Below are 21,195 nucleotides of genomic sequence, written 5' to 3' on the forward strand. Positions count from 1 at the left end.
TTTCTGTCCCATCACACCTTTCCTTACTAATTTTTAGTAATTTGTTCATCATCATTTAGCCCAAATACTCCAGCTCTGACTTGGTGAGGCCTCCAGCAGGTTACTGCAGGCATTGTCTGAGATTTTGGATAAGCTCGAAGGAACCCGGAGACTTTATTCACTGGCATGTGAATGAGACCACAGTGCGTAGCGTGATCATCTCTCTCTGTGCACGTGCCCTGAATGTTATAAATGCAGAGATTATTGTAATCACTAGGAGCATTTGCAAAAATTATAAACTCCCCATTACCAGCATCTCTACCTATTTCTGAAATGTTATGGCAACTGTTTAAAAGTTCTATAGCCCGTCATTTAATGCTGCAAACCTGTACATCACACAGTAAAAATCCACTCATCCATAACTAAGAACACAGAAAACTCTAAATAAAATTTTACCTATTCATTCCGCTTTCATCAGTCAGTGACAGGATGATAAGTAGACCGTCCAAGTGATCAATTGGACTTAATGAAAAACATCTCGGGGTAGTTAATAGGCTTAGTCCAGATGAAGCTGCCCTTACTGACTTCTCCAGACCTGAATACCCGCATTGGGAGCTACCAAGTCCTCACTTGAATGCTCTATCAAAATAGATTGAGTTTTGCCCTCTGCTAAGCATGTTATATATCCCATCATATTTCATTTCTTTACAATTAGTCCATTTTATGGTAATTCTGTATTTAACGTTAAAAGTGACCTGCCAGCAACTCTCAGTTACATAGGAGTTTTTATATGTTTATAAAAATTAAATCATCTGTGAGCTATGCTATGCTGTTACCTAAATAATCCTTGAAAGAAAAAATAGTCTTTCAAATAAAGTGGCTTTCTGGGCTTGTCACGATTTTACCTTAGATTTCTCCCCAGTTTCCTGGAATTCTACGTTCCAGGGAACTACCTGTGTTCTTTCAGTCCCTCTTGGCCTTAATAATTGCCACTGTTCCCTGACATCTCAGTTGGAAGCCCTTTTGATGCCCCTGTTAGGCTGTCGTGGTTGCCTGTCCTCTTTGAGGCCTTAGCTCTGCAGCCATATGTTAATATCCTTGTACCCTAATGGTCTATTTATTTGTCTGCTGCCCTTCAGATTCATGGGGTGTCCAGAGACGGAACCTTTCCTTCATTCACTGTGATGTTCCCCAGAAGCCAGCCGAGTGCCTGCCACTTAGTAGATGCTCAATAAGTATTGAAAGTCAATAAATGAGTGTGTGCACCTGCACTTTTAAATGGGGCACATGCACCGGCCACCTTCAGTGTGATTTTCTGTAGAGAAAAAGCGACATAAAGATTTTAGTGCTGATATTCAGTGGAGACTGAATCCCCGTCATGACCAAGTTAAAGATGTTAAGGACTGAGCTACAGTTTTCCCTTCAAAGTTTAATGTCAGAGAACGACAGTTCTGATTCCAACGCTGTCTCTAACTAGCTCTGTGATCGTAGTTAGATCGGCCAGCTTTTCCGGGCGTGAATTTTCACCAGGAAAGTAAACTTCCTGGTGAAAGTAAAATAAGTTTTATTTCTATTCTGTGCTGTTCTGTGGATGTCAGTGAACTTAATGGTTAAGCCACCTGTCCACGGTATAACGACATCCACAGAGCAGAATAAAATGGAGCATCAGCCCCCTGCCTACTTAAAATGTGTTTTTAAGAGGCCCATGATACTTAGAAGACTGTGGGTGCCTGTGCCTATGCCCTCTCGGTCTGTTTGGATACGCTGTGTGTGGACTTGGCTCTGAAATGGAATTGCCCAACAGGCCTCAAGCCAGAGGTCCCCTTGGTTTCTTTGCGACCTAGAGCCAAACACTATTTCACGGTACCCCCAGAACCCCCCCAAATCCCCCCAACTACCATCAGTGGCATCTGAAAAGAAAGTAAAATAACACGTGCAGGCACCATAGAGAAAGGGAAAATGGTCTCAGCATAGCATGAAAACATGGTGACAGTTTTCTGTCGTTTGTCTCCCACCTTTAGTATGTGTACAAGACAGATCTGTTTACTTGGTGGTTTGATAAGGTCACCTTTGCGTCCTGGTCGAGCGTGGCTTCGAATTGCTTACATCATAGCTGGTGCTCATCTGTAATTTAAAAATAAAAAATGACATGCGTATCGATATTTCAAAGTTAATGTTTCATCTTTATTGCTGCGGTACTTACTAGGGAATATTGTTGCTTTCGAATCTGATCCGAAGATAAATTATTCCTCCTCTTAACATTCGTCTTTTATCTGATCAGATGACGAATTAAGCTTGCTTAGAAAATTAGTCTGCTCAAGGCTACCATTTATACACACTTCGACTTTTTGCCTTAGATATTTTCAAGACAGCTAAATAAACCATTAGTTTAAGAAAATAAGCTGCCTGTGCGAAAGTCACTGATAGGTGTTGTCTGAGACATACGGTCTTGTGCTGTGGCTTGGCTATTAACGTCCTTGTGGCTTATGGCAGCCCGGGGAATAATTCTTCTGCAAGTGGCAGAAATTCCAGTATGCGGAGCTCACTTAGTGCTCTCATCCTACCACTGATCTTCATCACTCTCTTTCAGCCTCAGTGACTCCCTCTGGTCTATTGAGATCATCTCGGTAAATAGGAAGGAGGATTGCGGTTAAACTCAGCAGTCCAGTCAAATGACATCTACGTGAATGAACCAGATGACTATAGGAAGCAAGCTGCCGAAGAGACAGCTGTCCAGTGAAGGGTCTTAGAGCTTTGGAAGTGAGTCTCTGTATGCTTCCTCCTGCAAGAAGCAAATCAACTGAACGTTCATCGAATGAATCTCTTCATACCCTGTGTGTAGGTAGAGAAGGGCTGAGCAGGATACATGGGAACAACAGATCTATGTACAAGGAACACCTTGCTCTGGGCAATGTGTGTCTGTAAATGGGGTGTGTGTGTGTGTGTGTGTGTGTGTGTGTGTGTGTGTGTGTGTCTGTCTGTCTGACTGTCTGTGTGCGTCTGTCTGTGTGGGTTTTCCTTTATGGAAAACCGTGCTGTGTCATTGGCATTATCGGTCTTGAGCATCTTCTCACTCATTCTGACAGTGAAATGCCAAACCTTGGCAGGGAGGTGAAGGAGCCTTGTCTTTTAGTAGCAATCCCTTTGCTTAGTGCTGCGATGAAGTCTCAGCATAGCTTAGGGAGCACCTGGCCCAGCCTGGGGTGGAGGGTGAGTTGCTCTCCCAGCAAAAGGCGATAAGCTCAGGAAGCAGTTCCCACAGCAGCCTGCCTGTTTCAGCTCTTTCTACCCACCGGGGTAGGTGTGTGAATTTCAGAGCAGCCGGAATGCCCTCAGCCAAAAGCCCTTGTCTTTGTATTGTTGATTTTGTTTTTGTTGTTTAGGGACTGTCCAGCTTTGTTGCCCAGGCTGGAGGGCAGTGGTGTGATCACAGCTCACTGCAACCTCAAACTCCTGGGCTCAGGTGATCCTCCCGTCTCAGCCTCTGAGTAGCTGGGATCACAGGTTTGTGTCACCATGCCCAGCTAATTTTTAAATTTTTTGTAGAGACAGTATCTCGCTGTATTGCCCAGGCTGGTCTCAAACTCCTGGTCTCAAGCAATCCTCCCTCCTTAACCTCCCAAAGTACTGGAATTATAGGCATGAGCCACTGTGCCCAGTTGCAGAAAGATTTCAGTAACACAAAGATGAGACTGTCATCAAGCCAGGTAGGTATCTCTGCCAACAGTCCCCGAATTGAATGAAACAAGAGTGTCCTTTTCTCACGTTTGGCCCCAGGATGGAGCCTGCTGTGGCAGGTGCATCCCTCCGTGCACGCTGCCCTTTCTTAACCTGCCTTTCTTTTCCTGCAGGACATTGACGGCCAAGCACTCCTGCTTCTGACCCTGCCAACGGTGCAGGAGTGCATGGAGCTGAAGCTGGGGCCTGCCATCAAGTTATGCCACCAGATTGAGAGAGTCAAAGTGGCTTTCTACGCCCAGTACGCCAACTGAGTCTGCCCTTGGGAGGTGGCCCATTGTTGCTGGGATGCGGTGTTGGTAAAGGTTACCAGGACTGAAACTTTGATTTCCAGGATATGTTACATGGTACGGACACTGAGTATCACCAGAAAGCCAGAAGCCCAGGATCTCCTGCCTCTGCCAGCCTGTGAGCTGTTTCCACGTTTTCAAAGCACAGTGAGGCACTGCAGACATCGCTTCTGGGGAGTGCATCGGCCTCTGAGGGGATGTGGGCCTGCTTCTTTGTTCACCCACATTTTGCCTTTCTGCCACCACAAACCAGGCGTCTCCCTTGGAGCCAGGTTTCTTAAAAGGAGGCCTGCATTCTTTGAAAACTAGGAATGTCACCAAGGAAGAAACCTCACTCCATGCCATAGAGCTTCCTGTAATGAAACGGGCACATCTATTGACGCTGTTTCCTACGGATAGGTGTGTGACACTGGTCAAGTGGCACTGACGATTTCATCTTGGTGGCAACTCCTTTCTCTAACACAGCTGGCAGCAATGTCCTTATGAAAAGATGTGCTAAAGCTCTGTCCTCTGTTAGAAGTGCTGCTTGGGAATACGGGCAGTGAAAGAGGCCGGTGGGCTTCTCCATGCAACTGGATGATCTGTTCATTGTGTTGCGTTTTTAGAGACAGAGTCTTGCTCTGTCGCCCAGGCTGGAGTGCAGTGGCATGATCTCAGCTCACTGCAACCTCTGCCTCCTGAGTTCAAGTGATTCTCCTGCCCCGGCCTCCCAAGTAGCTGGGATTACAGGCTCCCACCACCGTGCCCAGCTAATTTTTGTATTTTTCTTAGAGACGAGGTTTCACCATGTTGGCCAGGCTGGTCTCGAACTCCTGACATCAAGTGATCTGCCCACATCAGCCTCCCAATGTGCTGGGATCACAGGCATGAGCCACCACGCCCGGTCCAACTGGATGGCTATTGATTGAAACCTAGAATATCTGTAGAGACAAACTCTACCCAGTCTTTTCTAGACCCTCAACTATCTCCACTGTTGTAGTTTAATTGTAGCCAAATAAGAGAATGAGTCTTTTAGGCAAATGTTGGATCATATATCGAAGGAGAAGCTTAATTTCAGAGAGCAGGAAGGGAAAGAGATGTGGGGGAAGCGTTCCTTGAACCAGCTACACCCCCTGAGAAAGATCACTGCAGCGTCACTGAGCAGGAGTCCCTCTGAGCATCCCTTCTGTCTTGTTCTGCCCCAGCTGGCCTCATATGCACCAGGCACAATGCAGCCTGAGCACTGAATCTGGAGTCAGCCGCTTGGCACCCGGGTTTTCCTGAGAACTAACTCTGAGATCTTGGGTGACTTCTTATCACTCTGGACCTCGGTTCCTATGAAGTGACAGGTGTGGACACCGAGGGTCTGGGGGCAAGCATGCTGTCTCCTGCTGGCATTCATCCTGCTCATGAAGGAAAGGAAGATCCAGATTGACCAAAAACGACAAAAAGAAAGAAGTGATTCCCAGTTCTAACCCTGCCGTCCTGTAGCTCCTTCTGGCTTTGAGTTTGCTCGTGGAATTTCTCGGGCAGTTCTGTTAAATCTGCCAGGTCACGTGCAGACGTATCTGTGGCTGTGGGAGTTGGCTGGCCTCTTGGACCGGTGCCAGGTCACGTGCAGACGTATCTGTGGCTGTGGGAGTTGGCTGGCCTCTTGGACCGGTGCCAATCTCCATATCCTCATGAGTGATTCGGGATCTACACGCAGACCCCGCGGACTACAGGGTCCCGCTCTGGCGGCTGCCTAGATGCCTTTTTAAACTTATGCAAGGAAACCAAACCCTCCCATGGTTCCTGAGCAGATGCCGGAAGCAGAGGTTTTGCAGCCTTCCTGCTTTTCCACCATAATTACCTTGAGCTCGTCCCTTGGACTGGAGTCTCCACAGTTGCAGTAAAATCCTGTGGTGGGCTAATGAGCTGCTTGCATTTCTGTGACGTTTTCAGATACGATCCTTGGTGGGATTTTTGGAAACTTTGATTGCTCAAGCTCACCCTTCTTCACATTCTGTAATGGTAGATGAGATACTTTATGGATGAGGCTTTCTGGTCTCCCCTGCAGCCGAGTTCTATAATCCAGTTTTAGAGTTTGGCTGGTGGATGTGCCTGGGGGCCTCGGATGGGAGGAGTGTGACATCTGTGCCGGGACAGAGACATCTCTGGGATCCGTGGTTGGCTTGCCTCGGGCAGCTCTCCTTCGAAGCTCAAGTTCTGACCTCTCTGCGGTTCTCCACCCACCCCTGCCTTCTCAGCCACATGCTTTTGGCCTTAAACGCTCTGTCTGTGGAGTTAAACCCTGTCAGATGATTGGAAGGGGCATCCATTTCCAGACCTTTGGCATTCTCCCCGTGCCGACTCCTTGATCCTTCACCATGGCCTTTTCAAGCTGAGCTGTTTCTGTTGTATTTGAGACAAGGATGAGGGAACGTGGTGGCCACAACAGAACAGGGACTTGCAGAACGAATGCCACTTCCGTCTCCCTTCTCAGTGGTGGCACGGAGAGGATGTGCTGCATTGGAGGGAGGAGATCCTCTGGGTGGGGGGTCTCCGGAGCCCACCCAGAGAGCTGGAATATGACCCACCAGGAGCCCAAGAAGGAGGCGGCCACTGTCTCTGGGGAAAGAATTTGCTTCCCATGGGGCCAAGTGTCCAAGACTCTCTGTGTCCTTCACCTGTAGTTAACTTCAGTGCTTCTCTGTGCAGTTGCAGTCACCGTGGGTGCCCATTCTGTGTGTGTGTGCCAGGGAGGAGATGGCTGTGGCCACGGCACAGGAGGGCACAGCCTGGCGTCACCATGACGGTTGTCTCTATGCCATCTCTCTGGTCCTTGAGGAGAGCCCAGAGGGATTTTAGGAGCGAGGAGGTGCTGATGCTGCAGGTGTTGCCAGTGTCCTTCGAGCTTGGATTCTTGGGGGATTTCAGTCGCGGTGAGTGGACTTCACCCCAGCAGCAATTCTGGTACAGAACTGTAATGTGTTTTCACGTCTCTGTAGGATTCACCTCTCACTCGCGTCTGTCTTAAAGATAGGGCCAATTTCATGGAGCATTTTTCTCTATGTGTCCTTGTTGCTTTTGGCAGAAAAAGTAGATTTGACATGTGTGCCCCAATGTCACCATAGTCCCTAGGCCAAAAATGTCATGGTCTAAACACGAAGAAGTGATTCCTCACATTCCTTCCCTGGATGGTACCATTTCTTCACCGTCTCTCCTTGATGATCCTTTGGGACCAAAGTCCTCTCCTGTGTCCTCTCCAAAGCCCCACATCCTGTGGAACGCCACGGGAACTGGCCCAGCAGACTCTACCATCTGCGCCCTGTGGAAACCCTGAGAAAGAGACGCCACCTGCACTTGAATCGCGACAGCCCGTCACGCAGTCTCACCCTAAGCTGACGGAGCTTGTTTCGGCTCCTCGCTTCTTGACTGCTGTAGTACCATGTTGAAGAAATCCTGCCCACAAAAACCCAAACCTAACAACTAGAAAAGGAACCGGGTACTGCTGGCATCACAGAACTCCTTTGCCTTTCAAAACAAAAGCAAAGCCCCATTAACGTCACCACAGAGCTTCACAGCATGGGGAACTCAGCCTTCCCTTTAAAATTAGAGTCATTGGATCCAAGTTTGAGTCGGACACAGTATTTGAGCTGCGCGGCTTCTGGGTTCTCCCACCTTATTTGATCATATTTGAAAGACTAGTTCCTGTGTTTACTTAGATTTGTTCCTCAGTACGAGTACGTTAAGATAACCCGCACCTTGAACGCTGCTCCTGTGACCTTTACTGCCCTCTCTAGAGGGTCGATTTTGATGAGCCTTTTGAAGATGGGTGTCGTTTCCCTAATTTACCCCACAGGACTTTGAGCGTTGTCTTCGGCCAAACACCCCTTTCTAAGAGCTGTGCCCCCTTCCTTTTAGAAGCACTAGGGGTTTTCATGCTTATTTTATAGACCACCCGTTTATATTTATTTCTGTATATAGAAGTAAAACAGTGTTAAAAGTCTTTGTTGTGGTTTGAGCATCTTGGCTGCTTGGATTAAGGTGTGAATCAAGGCTCCGCTTCCTCTCTTTTCGGTCTTTAGAAAGCTGTGATCGCGCGTGCAGTTATTTGAAGGGAAACATAGTAAATTAAGAAACGTGTAGTTGTTAAGGAAGAAACTGTTGGCGAGATATCCATCCTGCTCGTATCTCGTGGGTGCAATAATTAAGTAGCAAGGGAAATCCCTATTGGCAACTATTCGAATTTAATAATTCTTTTTTGTTTATTGCTCTTTTCTGTTCAAGCGTTTTCTGGAAATTACTTCCTTTCATGGGGTTGAATTCTCAAGTTGACTAATTCTCACGGCTCTTATCTCTAGAAGGGTTTACAGAAACCCCAAACATACTATGATAAAATCAAATTGTGCTACTTTTGACCCATGTGATTTATCTAAAAATTATAACTGCTGACATAGAGTGCTGCCTTGAATTTTGGTTCAGAACCTCTCTAGTTTAAACAATCCCATGTTGTTTGAGGAAGGGGCCGTAACCCTTCTGTACTGTTGGCGTTAAGTAATGAGAATTTGGTCCCAGTGAGTATGAACGTTGTACCGCTAACCAAGGCAGAGCAGTGCTTTCTGTGTGGCTGAAGAGATGTGCTAGCAAAAGAATGAATATTCTAGAACAATCGTTGGCTAAAAATCGCCTTAGGATAAAAAAATTGAGGCAAATTTTTTAAATGACAGAAAAAATACTCATCTCACTTGTTTGAAACAGAAGCTAGCACGATCTCTAGAAGCATAAACTATCCCTCGTCGTGAATGTTGAAAGCCCTTTCACTGTTTTGCATTCTAGTTTGAATAGTTTGTATTGAGATTGGATTCCTTTCTTGTGTATGTTTTGGTGCATAAAAGGGAAAAATTGGTGTCGTTACTTTTGAAATTTGCAGGACGAAGGGCATGCTGTTGGTTTGCTGTAAGATTGTATTCTGTATATATGTTTTCATGTAAATAAATGAAAATCTATATCAGAGTTATATTTTAATTTTTATTCTAAATGAAAAAAACCCTTTTTACTTGAAAAAAACTTGTAAGCCACATTGTTAATAAAGTAAACATAAATTCTATGGTGGTGTTTGGGTTTTTATGTTGAAGGTTATTCAATATTATCTTTAGCATCTGCGTTAGTTATTTTGTTCTGAAGTTTTTGTTTACAATAGCAAAGACTTGGAACCAACCCAAATGCCCATCAAAGATAAACTGAACAAGCAAAATGTGGCACATATACACCATGGAATACTATGCAGCCATAAAAAAGGATGAGTTCATGTCCTTTGCAGGGACATAGATGAATCTGGAAGCCATCATTCTCAGCAAACTGACACAAGAACAGAAAACCAAACACCACATGTTCTCACTCATAAGTAGGTGTTGAACAATGAGAACATATGGACACAGGGAGGGGAACATCACACACGGGGCCTGTTGGGGAATGGGGGCCTAGGGGAGGGATAGCAGAAGGTGCGGGTATTAGGGATGGATAACATTAGGAGAAATCCCTAATGTAGATGACAGGCGGATGGATGCAGCAAACAACCATGGCATGTGTATACTTATGTAACAAAAATCAGTAGAGTTTCAGTAATAATGAACAAAACTTAACTGAAAAAAGATAGTAAAAAATTAGTGGCCGGGCGCGGTGCTCACGCCTGTAATCCCAGCACTTTGGGAGGCCGAGGCGGGTGGATCACGAGGTCAAGAGATCGAGACCATCCTGGTCAACGAGGTGAAACCCCATCTCTGCTAAAAATACAAAAATTAGCTGGGCATGGTGGCACGTGCCTGTAGTCCCAGCTACTCGGGAGGCTGAGACAGGAGAATTGCCTGAACCCAGGAGGCAGAGGTTGCGATGAGCCGAGATTGCGCCATTGCACTCCAGCCTGGGTAACAAGAGCGAAACTCTGTCTAAAAAAAAAAAAAAATTATAAAGTATTTAGAAAACATTTAACAAAATACATGCAAGACTCTTACAGAGAAAAAACATTACAACTTTATTGAAGGACATGTAAAAGACATGAATAAATTAAAAATGATACCCTCGTCTGCATAAACAATAGTATAAAAGAAGCCAATTCTCCCCAGAGTTTTACAAATTTAATTAATACAACTCTAATCAATAGCCTAACAAACTTTTCTCTGGACTTGAATAAGTTAGGTCTAAAATTCATAATGAAGAATAAAAGCTCAAGAATAAGCAAGACAACTTTGAATAGGAAGAATAAGGCAGGAAAATTCCCTTTGCCAAGTTATCAGGGGTGATCAGATAGTGTGATGATGGCACTGATCAGGATAGATGCACACACTAATGAAACCTAATCTTGGCCAGATCGTAGACCTGCACTTGAATGTAAACTTGAAACATGACAGGTGTTCATTTTCTCAAAATCCACCGGATGCAAATAGTTAAAAGGGTGAAGTGGCTGTGTAAATGGGATCATTGTACCTTTCTCTGTGGTTTTAAAAATCTCTCATGTTTTCGCACAAAGCTGTAGGTCATTCATATCCATTGTTCTCTGGTATCCCATTGTAGGAATATACCACAACTGATTTATCTGTCACACACACACACACACACACCTCTCCCTCTCTCTCTCTCTCTCTCTCTCTCTCTCTCTCTGCTATACTTACTGTCATATACTAGTGCTACGCCAGGAAGAGACTGTTGAGCCATTAGAAGTGAGTCATCTATCTTGGAATCCTTGCTTTCATTATACCTTAGCATTGCATATGTGATCTTTTCCCTTCATCCATGTGCTAACATTGTGTCTGTCCAGCTATACAAGAAGGCCCTTGAGAGGTGATTTTTGGTGTCATTGAATGTTTGCTGAGTTCAGGGTCCTCACTCACAGAATCTCATGTTCTACCCAGTTAGGTGTTCGCATTCCCACATGAAGAAGCAACGGAAGCCCGAACAATTTGCACAGCTTGCCCAAGATCACACAGCTTGGTCTCACCCTCAACGGGGTACTTAGCAAACAGCTATTGACTGGAGCTGGAAGGGATGTGGTCAAAACCTGAGATGCATGAATAAAAGGAGAAAAAGATGCAGATGGAAAGGTCGGATCAAATGATTTCATCTTAGGAATTCCGGGAGTTTGTCTGGCTAGGAGACAGAAAATAGATGTGAGAAAATCCTTCTCTTCTCACTTCCTTGTTCACCAGGGACGACTGTTTCTACTGTGCTCCCAGCCCCTGGGATCGTGGTGTCCTCATGTTCACTCAGTAACCAAGTGTGCTGACACTGAGTATTTCTATCTGGAACCTGTTGCCATTTAGAATGTCAACTTCTATGACAGTCTAAAGGTCTCGCCCTCCATGGAAGCCGTGCAGATCCCCTTAGCAGCACTAACTGCATTTGAGTGAAAGGCCCCCATGCCACACTTGGAACAAGGCATCCTTTTATGTAATGTAGCATCTGATGAGGAACGGTTGTGGGAGACAAAGTGCTTCTTTTATGGGGACAGGTCCTTATGAAAGATGCAAGAGCAAATGCTTTAGTAGCTCCTCTGGTAGCAGTCTCACCCCAGAGGGGGATGATTATGTTTGTTTTAAGAAAAGAACCTTCCTGAGTGCAGAGGGGGAAAATAAGAGCCGCCAGTAATGCGGATGAGAAATCTGAATGATGGTTAAGTCCGATCGCCAGCAAGTGTGACAACTCCAAGTCATTATCTTAAATCAGAATTCTCCGAGACATGTTGGCCACAACGTGCTCCAACTCCAGAGCAGTGGAGCAAAAATATATCCTAGTAAAACAGCTACAATTTACCACGTATTCACCCTTGCCAGGCACTACCTGTTTCGGTCTTTATTCGGATAATTCGCCCTCCGGAATTTCAATTCCTGCCTTCGACTTCATGTCCTTCTTCCTTGCTTTTCCCTTCCTAGCTCTTGTCACTTTCAAATATGCTATGAGTTGTCCTTATCTATCTTATATATTTTCCATCTTCCCCATCAAAATGTAAGCTCCACGAGGGCAGGTATAATTTGGTCTGGTTTTTTCCTCTTCTGCTCTTTACCATCCAATACAGAGCAGGTGCTCAACTAACGCTTGTTGAATGATTGACTCTGCTGAGATCTTCCCATGAGTTATCTTCTTGGATCATACCACCATTCTTTGAGGTGGGTACCATTTCCCCCACTTACAGCAGAGGAAAATGAGGTTTAGGGAAGTAACTTCTCCATGATCAGAAAGCTTGTTGGGGAGTCTGGATCAGAACTCAAGTCTCTCCAAATTCAGAATGTTCTTATTCGTTCCTCTAAGGGTTATGGAAGGACAAGAGCTCACATTGGAATGATAAGCAGACCCTTTTGTGGAGAGGCGTTTTTCCTCCATTTTCAGAAGGATCAAACTGTATTCTGAGGCATGTAGGGAACTGAATACAATATAGCCTGTTTCTAGTCTAAAAATATCACATCAGTTATATCTATCAGTGCTCTTAAAAACAGTATCTCTTAAGAAAAGCACTTAATTTATCTTCTAGCATGAGTCCTTTGCAGCAAGGTTTGGCAAAAAGGAAGGTGAATGCTATGTGAACTAATATTTATGGAGCAGACGCCATGTGCCAAATTCTTTATAATTACATCCAGACTGTTTATATCATGCAGTCCTGACCACAACCCTGTGAAACGTGCAATCTGAGGTATGTTTCCCTCGTCCATGTGTACCCAGTACCCTGGGCTCATCTTTATCAACAGTATTTATTTCACGTTTCTGGCTACTGACTTACCTTCCTCATGGCGCTGTGCATTTATTGAAGGTAGGCACTATTGCTTGTTCCCTGTTGAATCTTCATAATCTCGCCTGTTGCCTGGCTGGCCCCCAATACTTAATACATGCTTTAAAAAGCAAAATGAATTGACTTGTATGGTGAGGTAGGTAGTAGAGAGCACAGAGGTAGCTGAGCCAAGAGGTGGTTTCTGCTGTGCCTTCAGCCTGGTCTCATGGGGAGCTCTGGGTATGAGTGGCACCACAGAGCATCTCTGAGTAAGATTAATTACACTAAGTCTATTTAAAAATAATTTCCCAGGGATAAGCATCGTGGCTCATGTCCATAGTCCCAGTGCCCTGGAAAGCTGGGACAGGAAAATCACTTAAAGCTAGGAGTTCAAGACCAGCTTGGACAACATAGCAAGACCCTGTCTCTAAAAAATAAAAAATAACTGGGTGTGGTGGTGCCCACCTGTAGTCCCAGACACTTGAGAGGCTGAGGTGGGAGGATCGCCTGAGCCTAGGAGTTGAAGCTGTGGTGAGCTAGGATCTCACCTCTGCACTCCAGCCTGGGTAGCAGCATGAGGCTCTGTGTCCACATAACAATAATCACCATCATCCTCATCATCATGGTCATCATCATCTCACAATGAAAAAGCAGAGTGGAATGAATAAGTCAGGAATGGATGAATACCTTTGTCTTTCCCATGCAGACACATCCTCATTTTGTAAGTGGATCGTATAGACCAAAGCACTCTTGGTCCACTAACTATCCAGAGGATATGAAGCTGAAAGAGATTTTGAAATTTCAAGGAAAACTTACTTCTCAGCACAACGTTTGTTTTAATCTGAAGAAGAGAAGGTGTTTTTTTCACTGATGGATTCCGAGTGCCTCCACTGGGACTTAGTTAATATTGGGAGTGGAAGAGTTTATACTTCTTAAAAAACAGTAGATCGTTCCCCCAATTTTCCTTTAAGTCTTTTCTCAGTTTTTTGGTTTTTGTTGTTGTTTTTTTAATGCAGGGTCTTGCTGTATCGTGCAGGCTGGAGTGCAGTAGTGTGATCTTGGCTCACTGCAACCTCTTTCTCCTGGGTTCAAGTGATTCTCCTGCGTCAGTCTCCCCAGTAACTGGGACTATAGGTGTGCACTACCACACCTGGCTAATTTTTGTATTTTTAGTAGAGACAGGGTTTTACCATGATGGCCAGGCTTATCTCAAACTCCTGGCCTCAGGTGGTCCACCTGCCTAAGCCTCCCAAAGTGCTGGGATTACAAGTGTGAGCCACCACGCACAGCCTCTTTTCTCAATTTTAAAAAGCATGAATAATTGAAGTTGGAGTAACATTTTTAAAAATCTGTTGCAGTTGGGAGTTAGATTATTGCCAGCCTCAGTATGTTCTATGCTGTTTCCAGCTGATTCAAGCATGAAAAAGAGTTTTTATAATATAAACTAATTCACAGTAAATCTTTTTTCTTATCCTTTCCACAGGATATTGTCCAGCTGTCAAATATAAAGTCATTCTACCTAACAGTTTGCTTATTTAAACCTATCACAGATGAATTATTGGCAACAGGGCCGTTAGCAGGTAAACATGGTGCCAGAAGAATTTTAAGGTGGAGATTAGCAAAGTATATGCTGGGATCACTGTCTTAGGAGAACAGCAAGAAAACAGGATTCTGTCTTCAGATAAGTTTGGAAAATACTCTTTCTCCTATTCCAAATAGTAGCAGTCATGGTAAAGAAATCTGCTTAGTCAAGTTAACCCAGCAGGTGCAAAACTTATCTAATCATGGAACCCCTTTTCATGTAAAGTACATTAGCTGTGCAAAGAATAAATATTACATAGTGAACGTATTGGGAAATTCTAAACGAGGACAACCCCCTCATTTGATCAGTGAGGAAACTCATCAGATTAGTATTTCAACAATATTTACAGAGTGCCTGATGCTAGCAAAAGTCCTAGGATCTGGTTGTGAGCGTGAACACTCATACATTTAAGGAATTCCCTGGGGTCTAGAAGGAAGAGCTTAGCTCAGAGACAGTGAGGTAGTGGCTGTCAAATATGACAGTGGGGAATATGCAAATGGGCGCACAGGAGAGAAGAAGAGCACACCCTGTTCCGTGAGAGGGGCTGCGCCTGAGCTCAGTGGTCGCCAGGGAGGTCACAGGGATGTGAAAGCTTGAGCTGGGCTTTGTAGGATGAAGAGGAGTCGACCCACTTTGACCCTCTGCTCTGCCTAAGGGCCTCAGTGGGTCAACTCCTCTATATCCTGCGAAGATCCTTCTCATCTTTTGAGAACCAACTCGGACATCCCCTCTGGGAAGCCTTCCTCGCCTTTGCACTTGCATTCCTTGGCTCTGGTGCAAATATACAAAGTTCATGGGGAAGGGTAACTTATAGCAAAGAGGACTTAGAGGTCACAGCAGCTGCGGCTTCGCTTCACCCTGCGGTTCCGACAGGGCATAAGTGCACAGTATACTCTGGCCAATGTTCAAGAACAGAGGGAAGTCCCACTGAGAATCACTTCTACATATTTGATGTTCTGGGGTCCAGCACGTCGGCATGACTATGTGATAATGGAAGCTTCCTGGCTGGGGAAATGGCCTTTTCAGAAAGCGGAGCGTCTGGAGCTGAGCTAACTCGAACCCCCGGAGCCAGCTTTCTCCCAGGGACCCAGGTGAGCCTCTAGACATCTTGATTTGTCATCTAACCACAATGGCTTATGGGAATTACCTCATTTAATCCTCCAACAGCCTTATGAGGCATTCGCTATTACTCTTCCCATTTTACAGATGAGCAGCTGAGACAGAGAGAAGTTAAATAACTAGCTTGTGGTCAGCAACTAGCAACTGACAGACCAGGGACTTGAGTCTGGCTCCAAAGTTCATGCACTTGACCTCTATGATATAGTGCCTCATAAAACACAACCTTGGGCCTGGCATGGTGGTTCACGCCTGTAATCCCAGCACTTTGGGAGGCTGATGCAGGCAGATCACCTGAGGTCAGGAGTTCAAGACCAGCCTGGCCAACATGGCAAAACCCCGTCTCTACTAAAAATACAAAAATTAGCTAGGCATGGTGGTGAGCACCTGTAATCCCAACTGCTTGGGAGGCTGTGGCATGAGAATCACTTGAACCTGGGAGGGAGAGATTGCAGTGAGCTGAGATTGCACCACTGCACTCCAGCCTAGGCGACAGAAAATAAACAAATAAAACAAAACACCGTCTTAATAAGCTACACTACTAGCATATAGATATCTAGTAGATTGCTCCTATATTTTTACATATTTATCATTATTATTTTCTGCTACATATATTCATTGCCTAGGCACAGTGTTGAATGCATGAAAATTTCTCAGTAACTCTAATGGGTAAGAAAAATAAAGTTGAAAACAAGTTCCCTTAGCTATCCTTTTAATCTGTGCTCTCTGGTTGAAAGAAGTAGGACTTTGAAGAAGGAGCCTGGAAAAAAATAATCCTTCAAGGACCCACAAGCCAGCAGCCCAGAATACCGCAGAAAAGAGTATTTTCAGCACTCGGCTCCAAGCAGGCATTCAATAAATACTTGCTGACTGGATAGAATTAAACAAACAAATTTTCCTGATTGACATGACATGGGTTCTAATTGCAAAACCTATTGGAGGAACGACCTGATGAAGCAAAGCAAAATTAAATGGGCCGCTGTGAGAGCAGCATAATGGCATTAGAACCTTTCCGTGTCTGGGCTGGGAGGGAGCTGAGGAGAACATTGTTAAGTGTGGACAATGTACAGGCGGGGACCAAATAGAATTTCTTTGACTTCATAATTTTTGAAAACTGTTTATACAGTTCATATATTAAATGCTGTGGAAATTGTTCCGAGTCTTTGCAAGAGAGTGACTGCACGTAGTCCCCCGTAAATCCAGGTTCGTTTGTAAGGCAATTGCAGCATACAGCACACTTATAACTGCATCCCCCACATTTCTCATTTCAGGATTAGAATAATATTTACGATTACATTTTTGAAAATGTTGTTGTACCAAGATGAAATCAAATAGTTAAGCTTCAGGCAAGAAAAGAGAAATAGACTGGAAGGTGCTGTAACAAATGGTGATGCTGAGCTGGTATTCTTGAGAAATAATTGTGGTCTTTCCCATTTTCAGCTGGAATGCAGCCCTCTGACATTCTTCCAGTGTTTGGGAAGTCAGATTGTCTTACGGATTCCAAACAAATAGAGTAATCATTGGAGAATGCACAACAATCTGGCAATATGGAAATTACAAATTATAATATTTCCCCCCGAGTAAATGAAATATGCAAAAGAACAACTGCATAATACAGCACAGTTCGTGTAGTCCCTGGGTAGCCACTGTTAGCAAGGTCTTCTATCACACTTGTATACCTCTTTGGTTAATAATGAATGTGCAAAATTAAGTTTAAAATGAATTATAAAATTCTTTCAAAGTTCAATTTTTACATAAAGCGCCATTGGGAAGTATCAAAATACAGTGGCAACCCATGACATACATCTTTTAAAATGTCTGTGCACCTCAATGAAAATTCTGTTTTTTTACTGTAACACTAACCCTTATTTATGTCAGGGAATTTTCCTAATCTGTTTTCATTCTATTACTGTACATAGTAATCTTGGCCCTAAAGAAATAGAAACATCTAGCTCTACCAGAAATATTTTCACGACCTTGATATTATCTTAATAAGGTTGCATCTCACTGTGTTTATTTCCGGGATATGATATGGAAATCCAATCCCAGTGGCTATGATAATATTAATTCATTCTTTATTCTACAGTACTTTGGTGAAAGTTCTGTACTTATAAGCCCCCGAGCTCAGTGCTATGAGAGTATGTCGTAAGCAGAGCACGCGGATCTCTCTTTCAGGAGTTTACAGACGTCTAAAGAGCGGGTGGAGCACGCGGATCTCTCTTTCAGGAGTTTACAGACATCTAAAGAGCGGGTGGAGTAAGAGTTTTAAACACTGGTCATGTTCTCGTTCTCAAAACCACCTTCACTGTGAGGTCAACATCCTTGGCCAACTGTTGACTACTCGGGAAGCTCACTCTCTTCTGGTCTTCTAAGTTGCTGCCTTGTCAATTTCACTGCTTGTCACTTTCCCCCACAGTGAAAGGACACAAACCAGGAACAATTCACATCAATGAGGATGTGAGAAGTTGGATAAAAACTCTGTGGGGAAATGTCTGAACCTCATGAGTATTGAGGATTGCCTTCTTTCCTTCATGTGAGTAACTCAGAATTGCTGTATTTGATGAACTGCTCCTCCCCAGGTCTATCAGGTAACACCTGGTGTGAGCAAACATTCCTTGTTTATTTTCGTCTTGCAATAGCCAACTCTAGCTTTATTACTATTTCCTATAGAGCTTTGTGTAAATCTCAGTTTCTCTTCATATGAAATGAAATTGGAACCTTAGCTTTTCAGCTACACATCTCCTAATGAAAACGTCACTTGATGTTTACAGAGATGGGTTGCAACCCAAAGGAAGCTTCTGGAATGCAGAGACCACCAAGAGGCCGAGACTGAGAGACTGTACCAGAGTCAACACTTATGGGACCAGGGCAAACCAAGTGGCCATGCCCTTGTAGCCAAGCAAGTCTGGAATGCTCAGGCAAGTATCCAGTGCCAGAGGATGGTAAGTGTGCTGAGGATGCAGTAATTCCCAAACATTCCCTCTAGAAGGATTTCTAGACACAGGCAAGTGTATGAGTGATAAAGGCATGAGCATCAGGCCGGGTGTGGTGGCTCACACCTATAATTCTAGCACTTTGGGAGGCCAAGACAGGTGGATCACCTGAGGTCAGGAGTTCGAGACACTATCTCAAAAACAAACAGAACAAAACACATGAGCATCAAAGCGACCCCAGAAACATAATCAGGGAGACCCCATTTGCCTTCTCATAGATGCGGAGCTGGTTACCAAAGACTAATGGAGAGTCAGAGCGATGGAATTTTCTAGAATGTGGCAGAACTAGAGCAGACCCTGTTAAGATAACCCATTGATGTCTACTGTCAGGACGTCCCATAGATGTCCACTCTCTACTCAATCTTCGTCATGCTTAAAGGTCATGAAAGCAGGACACAACCTTTAAAGGATACAAGGTATATGCAAATGAATGCTTAATTTGTTGGAAGGGAAATCTTGCATAAATGTTTAGTGGGCTGTTCAGAATTAAACTGAGACATGTGGACAGAAGGAGCAAATTAAAATAGAGTCAAGTGTCCACCTCTGAGAAATGCTAAAGAGTATAATTCAGAAATCATTTATTCTAGAGGGACCAAGGAGGGCTGACTTAATTACTCTGCCATTTTAACTGAACGCTCTTTGACTTAATTTTATCTCAATGAGTATAAAGCGTTGAGAGACTCTCCCCATAAACACGGAGTTGCCTCTGACAGCTTCTGGGAAGGAGCCCCACGGGGAGGGGATGGTGATTTACAGTACACTAACAGTGCCGCAGAACAGCTTTGGCACCAGAAGTTTCTAGGGCTTAATTACTGCCTTTAAAATGTAAGCCAGAGTTAGGCACGAAGCAGTACCCACCAGAAGGAGGGAGGGAGAGAAAGAGAGAGACAGAGGCGGGGGCATGACTGCAGAGTAAGGAAGACTTGCAAGTGAATGTTGCTGTTATTCTGTGTCTCATTTCCCATAAAGACACCAACCTGCAGAATTCATCATTCTTACTATGGACAATACTATCCATTCTTTCTGTGCCCTACATTTGCCATGTAAAATCATCTGACCTTTTTGAATTCGACTCAAATAGTCTATCCAGAAGGTGTTGTGAGACTTACCTGTTTCTGAAAAGATAAGGATTTTTAAAATATTCCTTTAGACAGTCCCTTGCTAAGGATTTTAAAATTCTAGTATTCTCAGAAAAAATATTCACAGACTTTTAATTCTTTGACCTATTCCCCAACGCCCAGTTATCTTTAAAATATGTTATATTTTTAGGGAAATTCAAAGATTCTAAAATAAAACATATAAAGAAGCCCCCCCCAAATAATGCTGGGCGGCTAGCTGTTTTAAGAAATAAGACATTTTTATAATAAAGTTTTCAAAATGTGGTACATATACCACATTCCATATGTGGAATACTATGCAGCCATAAAAAAGAATGAGATCATGTCATTTGCAGTGACATGGATGGAGCTGGAGGCCATTATTCTAAGCGACCGAATGCGTGCAAGAACAGAAAAGCAAACACTGCATGTTCTCACTTATGGGTGGGAGCTAAATGATGAGAACGCATGGACTCATAGAGAGGAACAACACACACTGGGGCCTGTAGAGGGTGGAGGGTGAGAGGAGGGAGATGAGTGAGTACCAGGATTAACACGTGGGTGATCAAACAATCCGTACCACACCCCCCATGACACAAGTGTACCTGTGTAGCAAACCTGCATCTATGCCCCCGAACTTAAAGCTTAAACAAACATAAATAAAGCTTCTCTCCTTTTCCTTTTCCTTCCTGTTCCTTCGTTTTCCAGGTGACAAATGGGAAGTCACTTGTTATTAAGAGGAGTTGATAGTGCCCAGAGTTTTTCATTTAACGGGAAAATTGTGCCTCTTGTATTCTCGTCTGTGCTGTTACTGTACTTCAGAGGCTCTCAGCCTGAGGGCAATACTCAGAAAACCAGAACTAATTCCCCACAGTCCTTAAGAGAGGCGTGCATGTAAGTGACTGGGAGCTGCATTTCAAAGGTGCTTAGAAATTCTGAAATCTACTTCTAGCAATCAAACTAAACATCCTGGGTGATCCCCGGCATTTGGGGGTTAAGAGCTCTGTGGGTGGAGAGACCACAGAGGAAGTGGGGGCTCACCTCTTTTTACCTGGCTTGCCAGGGAGTTCCTGAGACTCCCTGTTCCTCATGCAGCCTCTGTGATACCAGAACACATGTGGTTCCTGCAGGCTTGACACCCTCCCCCATGACTGCGCAGGCTCCCACTGTCTTCCCTCTCTCCTTGACAGTTGGAAACTAGCTCACACATCACCTTCCCTGGTGAAAGGGAGTGTTCCCTGACCTGTAGACACACTCCTTCTGTTTCCTTTGTTCCTCATTCTCAAACTTACTACACAGAAACTCAATTCAGCTTTTCTCCCTTGGAGAGTAAATTCTAGAGATCATGGAAAATGTCTTCTGATTTCTGTAGCAGCACAACCTAGCACATAGTAGGAGTTCAACAACTTTTTACCAGCTGTCTTAGTCCACTAGAGCTTCTAGAACAAAATATCATAAGCTGGGTGGCTTATAATCAACAGACATTGATTTTTCACGGTTCTGGAAGGTGGGACGTCCAAGGTCAAGGCACCAGCGGATTCTGTGTCTTTGAGAGTCTGCTTCCTGGTTCATAGAGCTGTCCCCTCGCTGGACCCTCACATGACAGGAGAGGCGAGAGAGCTTTCTGGACCTCTTCTATAAAGGCTGTAATTCATTCAAGAGGCCTCTGCCCCAAGACCTA

At 44.3% G+C, this 21,195-nt stretch overlaps 1 protein-coding gene and 2 long non-coding RNA genes across 11 annotated transcripts in view; 2 read left to right on the plus strand and 1 right to left on the minus strand.

Moving 5' to 3' along the window:
• The window catches only part of SFMBT2 (Scm like with four mbt domains 2), a 264,676-nt gene extending 255,598 nt beyond the window's left edge, over window positions 1-9,078 (plus strand). For all 9 annotated transcript variants that reach the window (XM_035306701.3, XM_035306700.3, XM_035306702.3 and 6 more), the window contains one exon: window positions 3,831-9,078. In XM_035306701.3, coding sequence (XP_035162592.3) covers window positions 3,831-3,971 — 141 coding nt within the window. In that variant the 3' untranslated portion in view covers window positions 3,972-9,078. The remainder of the gene's footprint in view (window positions 1-3,830) is intronic.
• LOC118155237 (uncharacterized) lies at window positions 1,979-13,285 on the minus strand. The gene is made up of 3 exons (XR_004745429.3): window positions 13,192-13,285; window positions 12,739-12,847; window positions 1,979-2,103 (listed from the first exon to the last, which is right to left on the minus strand). It is a non-coding gene; the product is annotated as an uncharacterized LOC118155237 (long non-coding RNA).
• Window positions 13,286-15,264: 1,979 nt separating this feature from the next.
• On the plus strand, window positions 15,265-18,334 carry LOC128932529 (uncharacterized). Its single transcript, XR_013519468.1, has 3 exons — window positions 15,265-15,399; window positions 17,841-17,957; window positions 18,196-18,334. It is a non-coding gene; the product is annotated as an uncharacterized LOC128932529 (long non-coding RNA).
• Window positions 18,335-21,195: the final 2,861 nt, after the last annotated feature.

This window comes from Callithrix jacchus, chromosome 7, assembly GCF_049354715.1.
Source record: "Callithrix jacchus isolate 240 chromosome 7, calJac240_pri, whole genome shotgun sequence".
NCBI classification, from domain to species: Eukaryota; Metazoa; Chordata; class Mammalia; order Primates; family Cebidae; genus Callithrix; species Callithrix jacchus.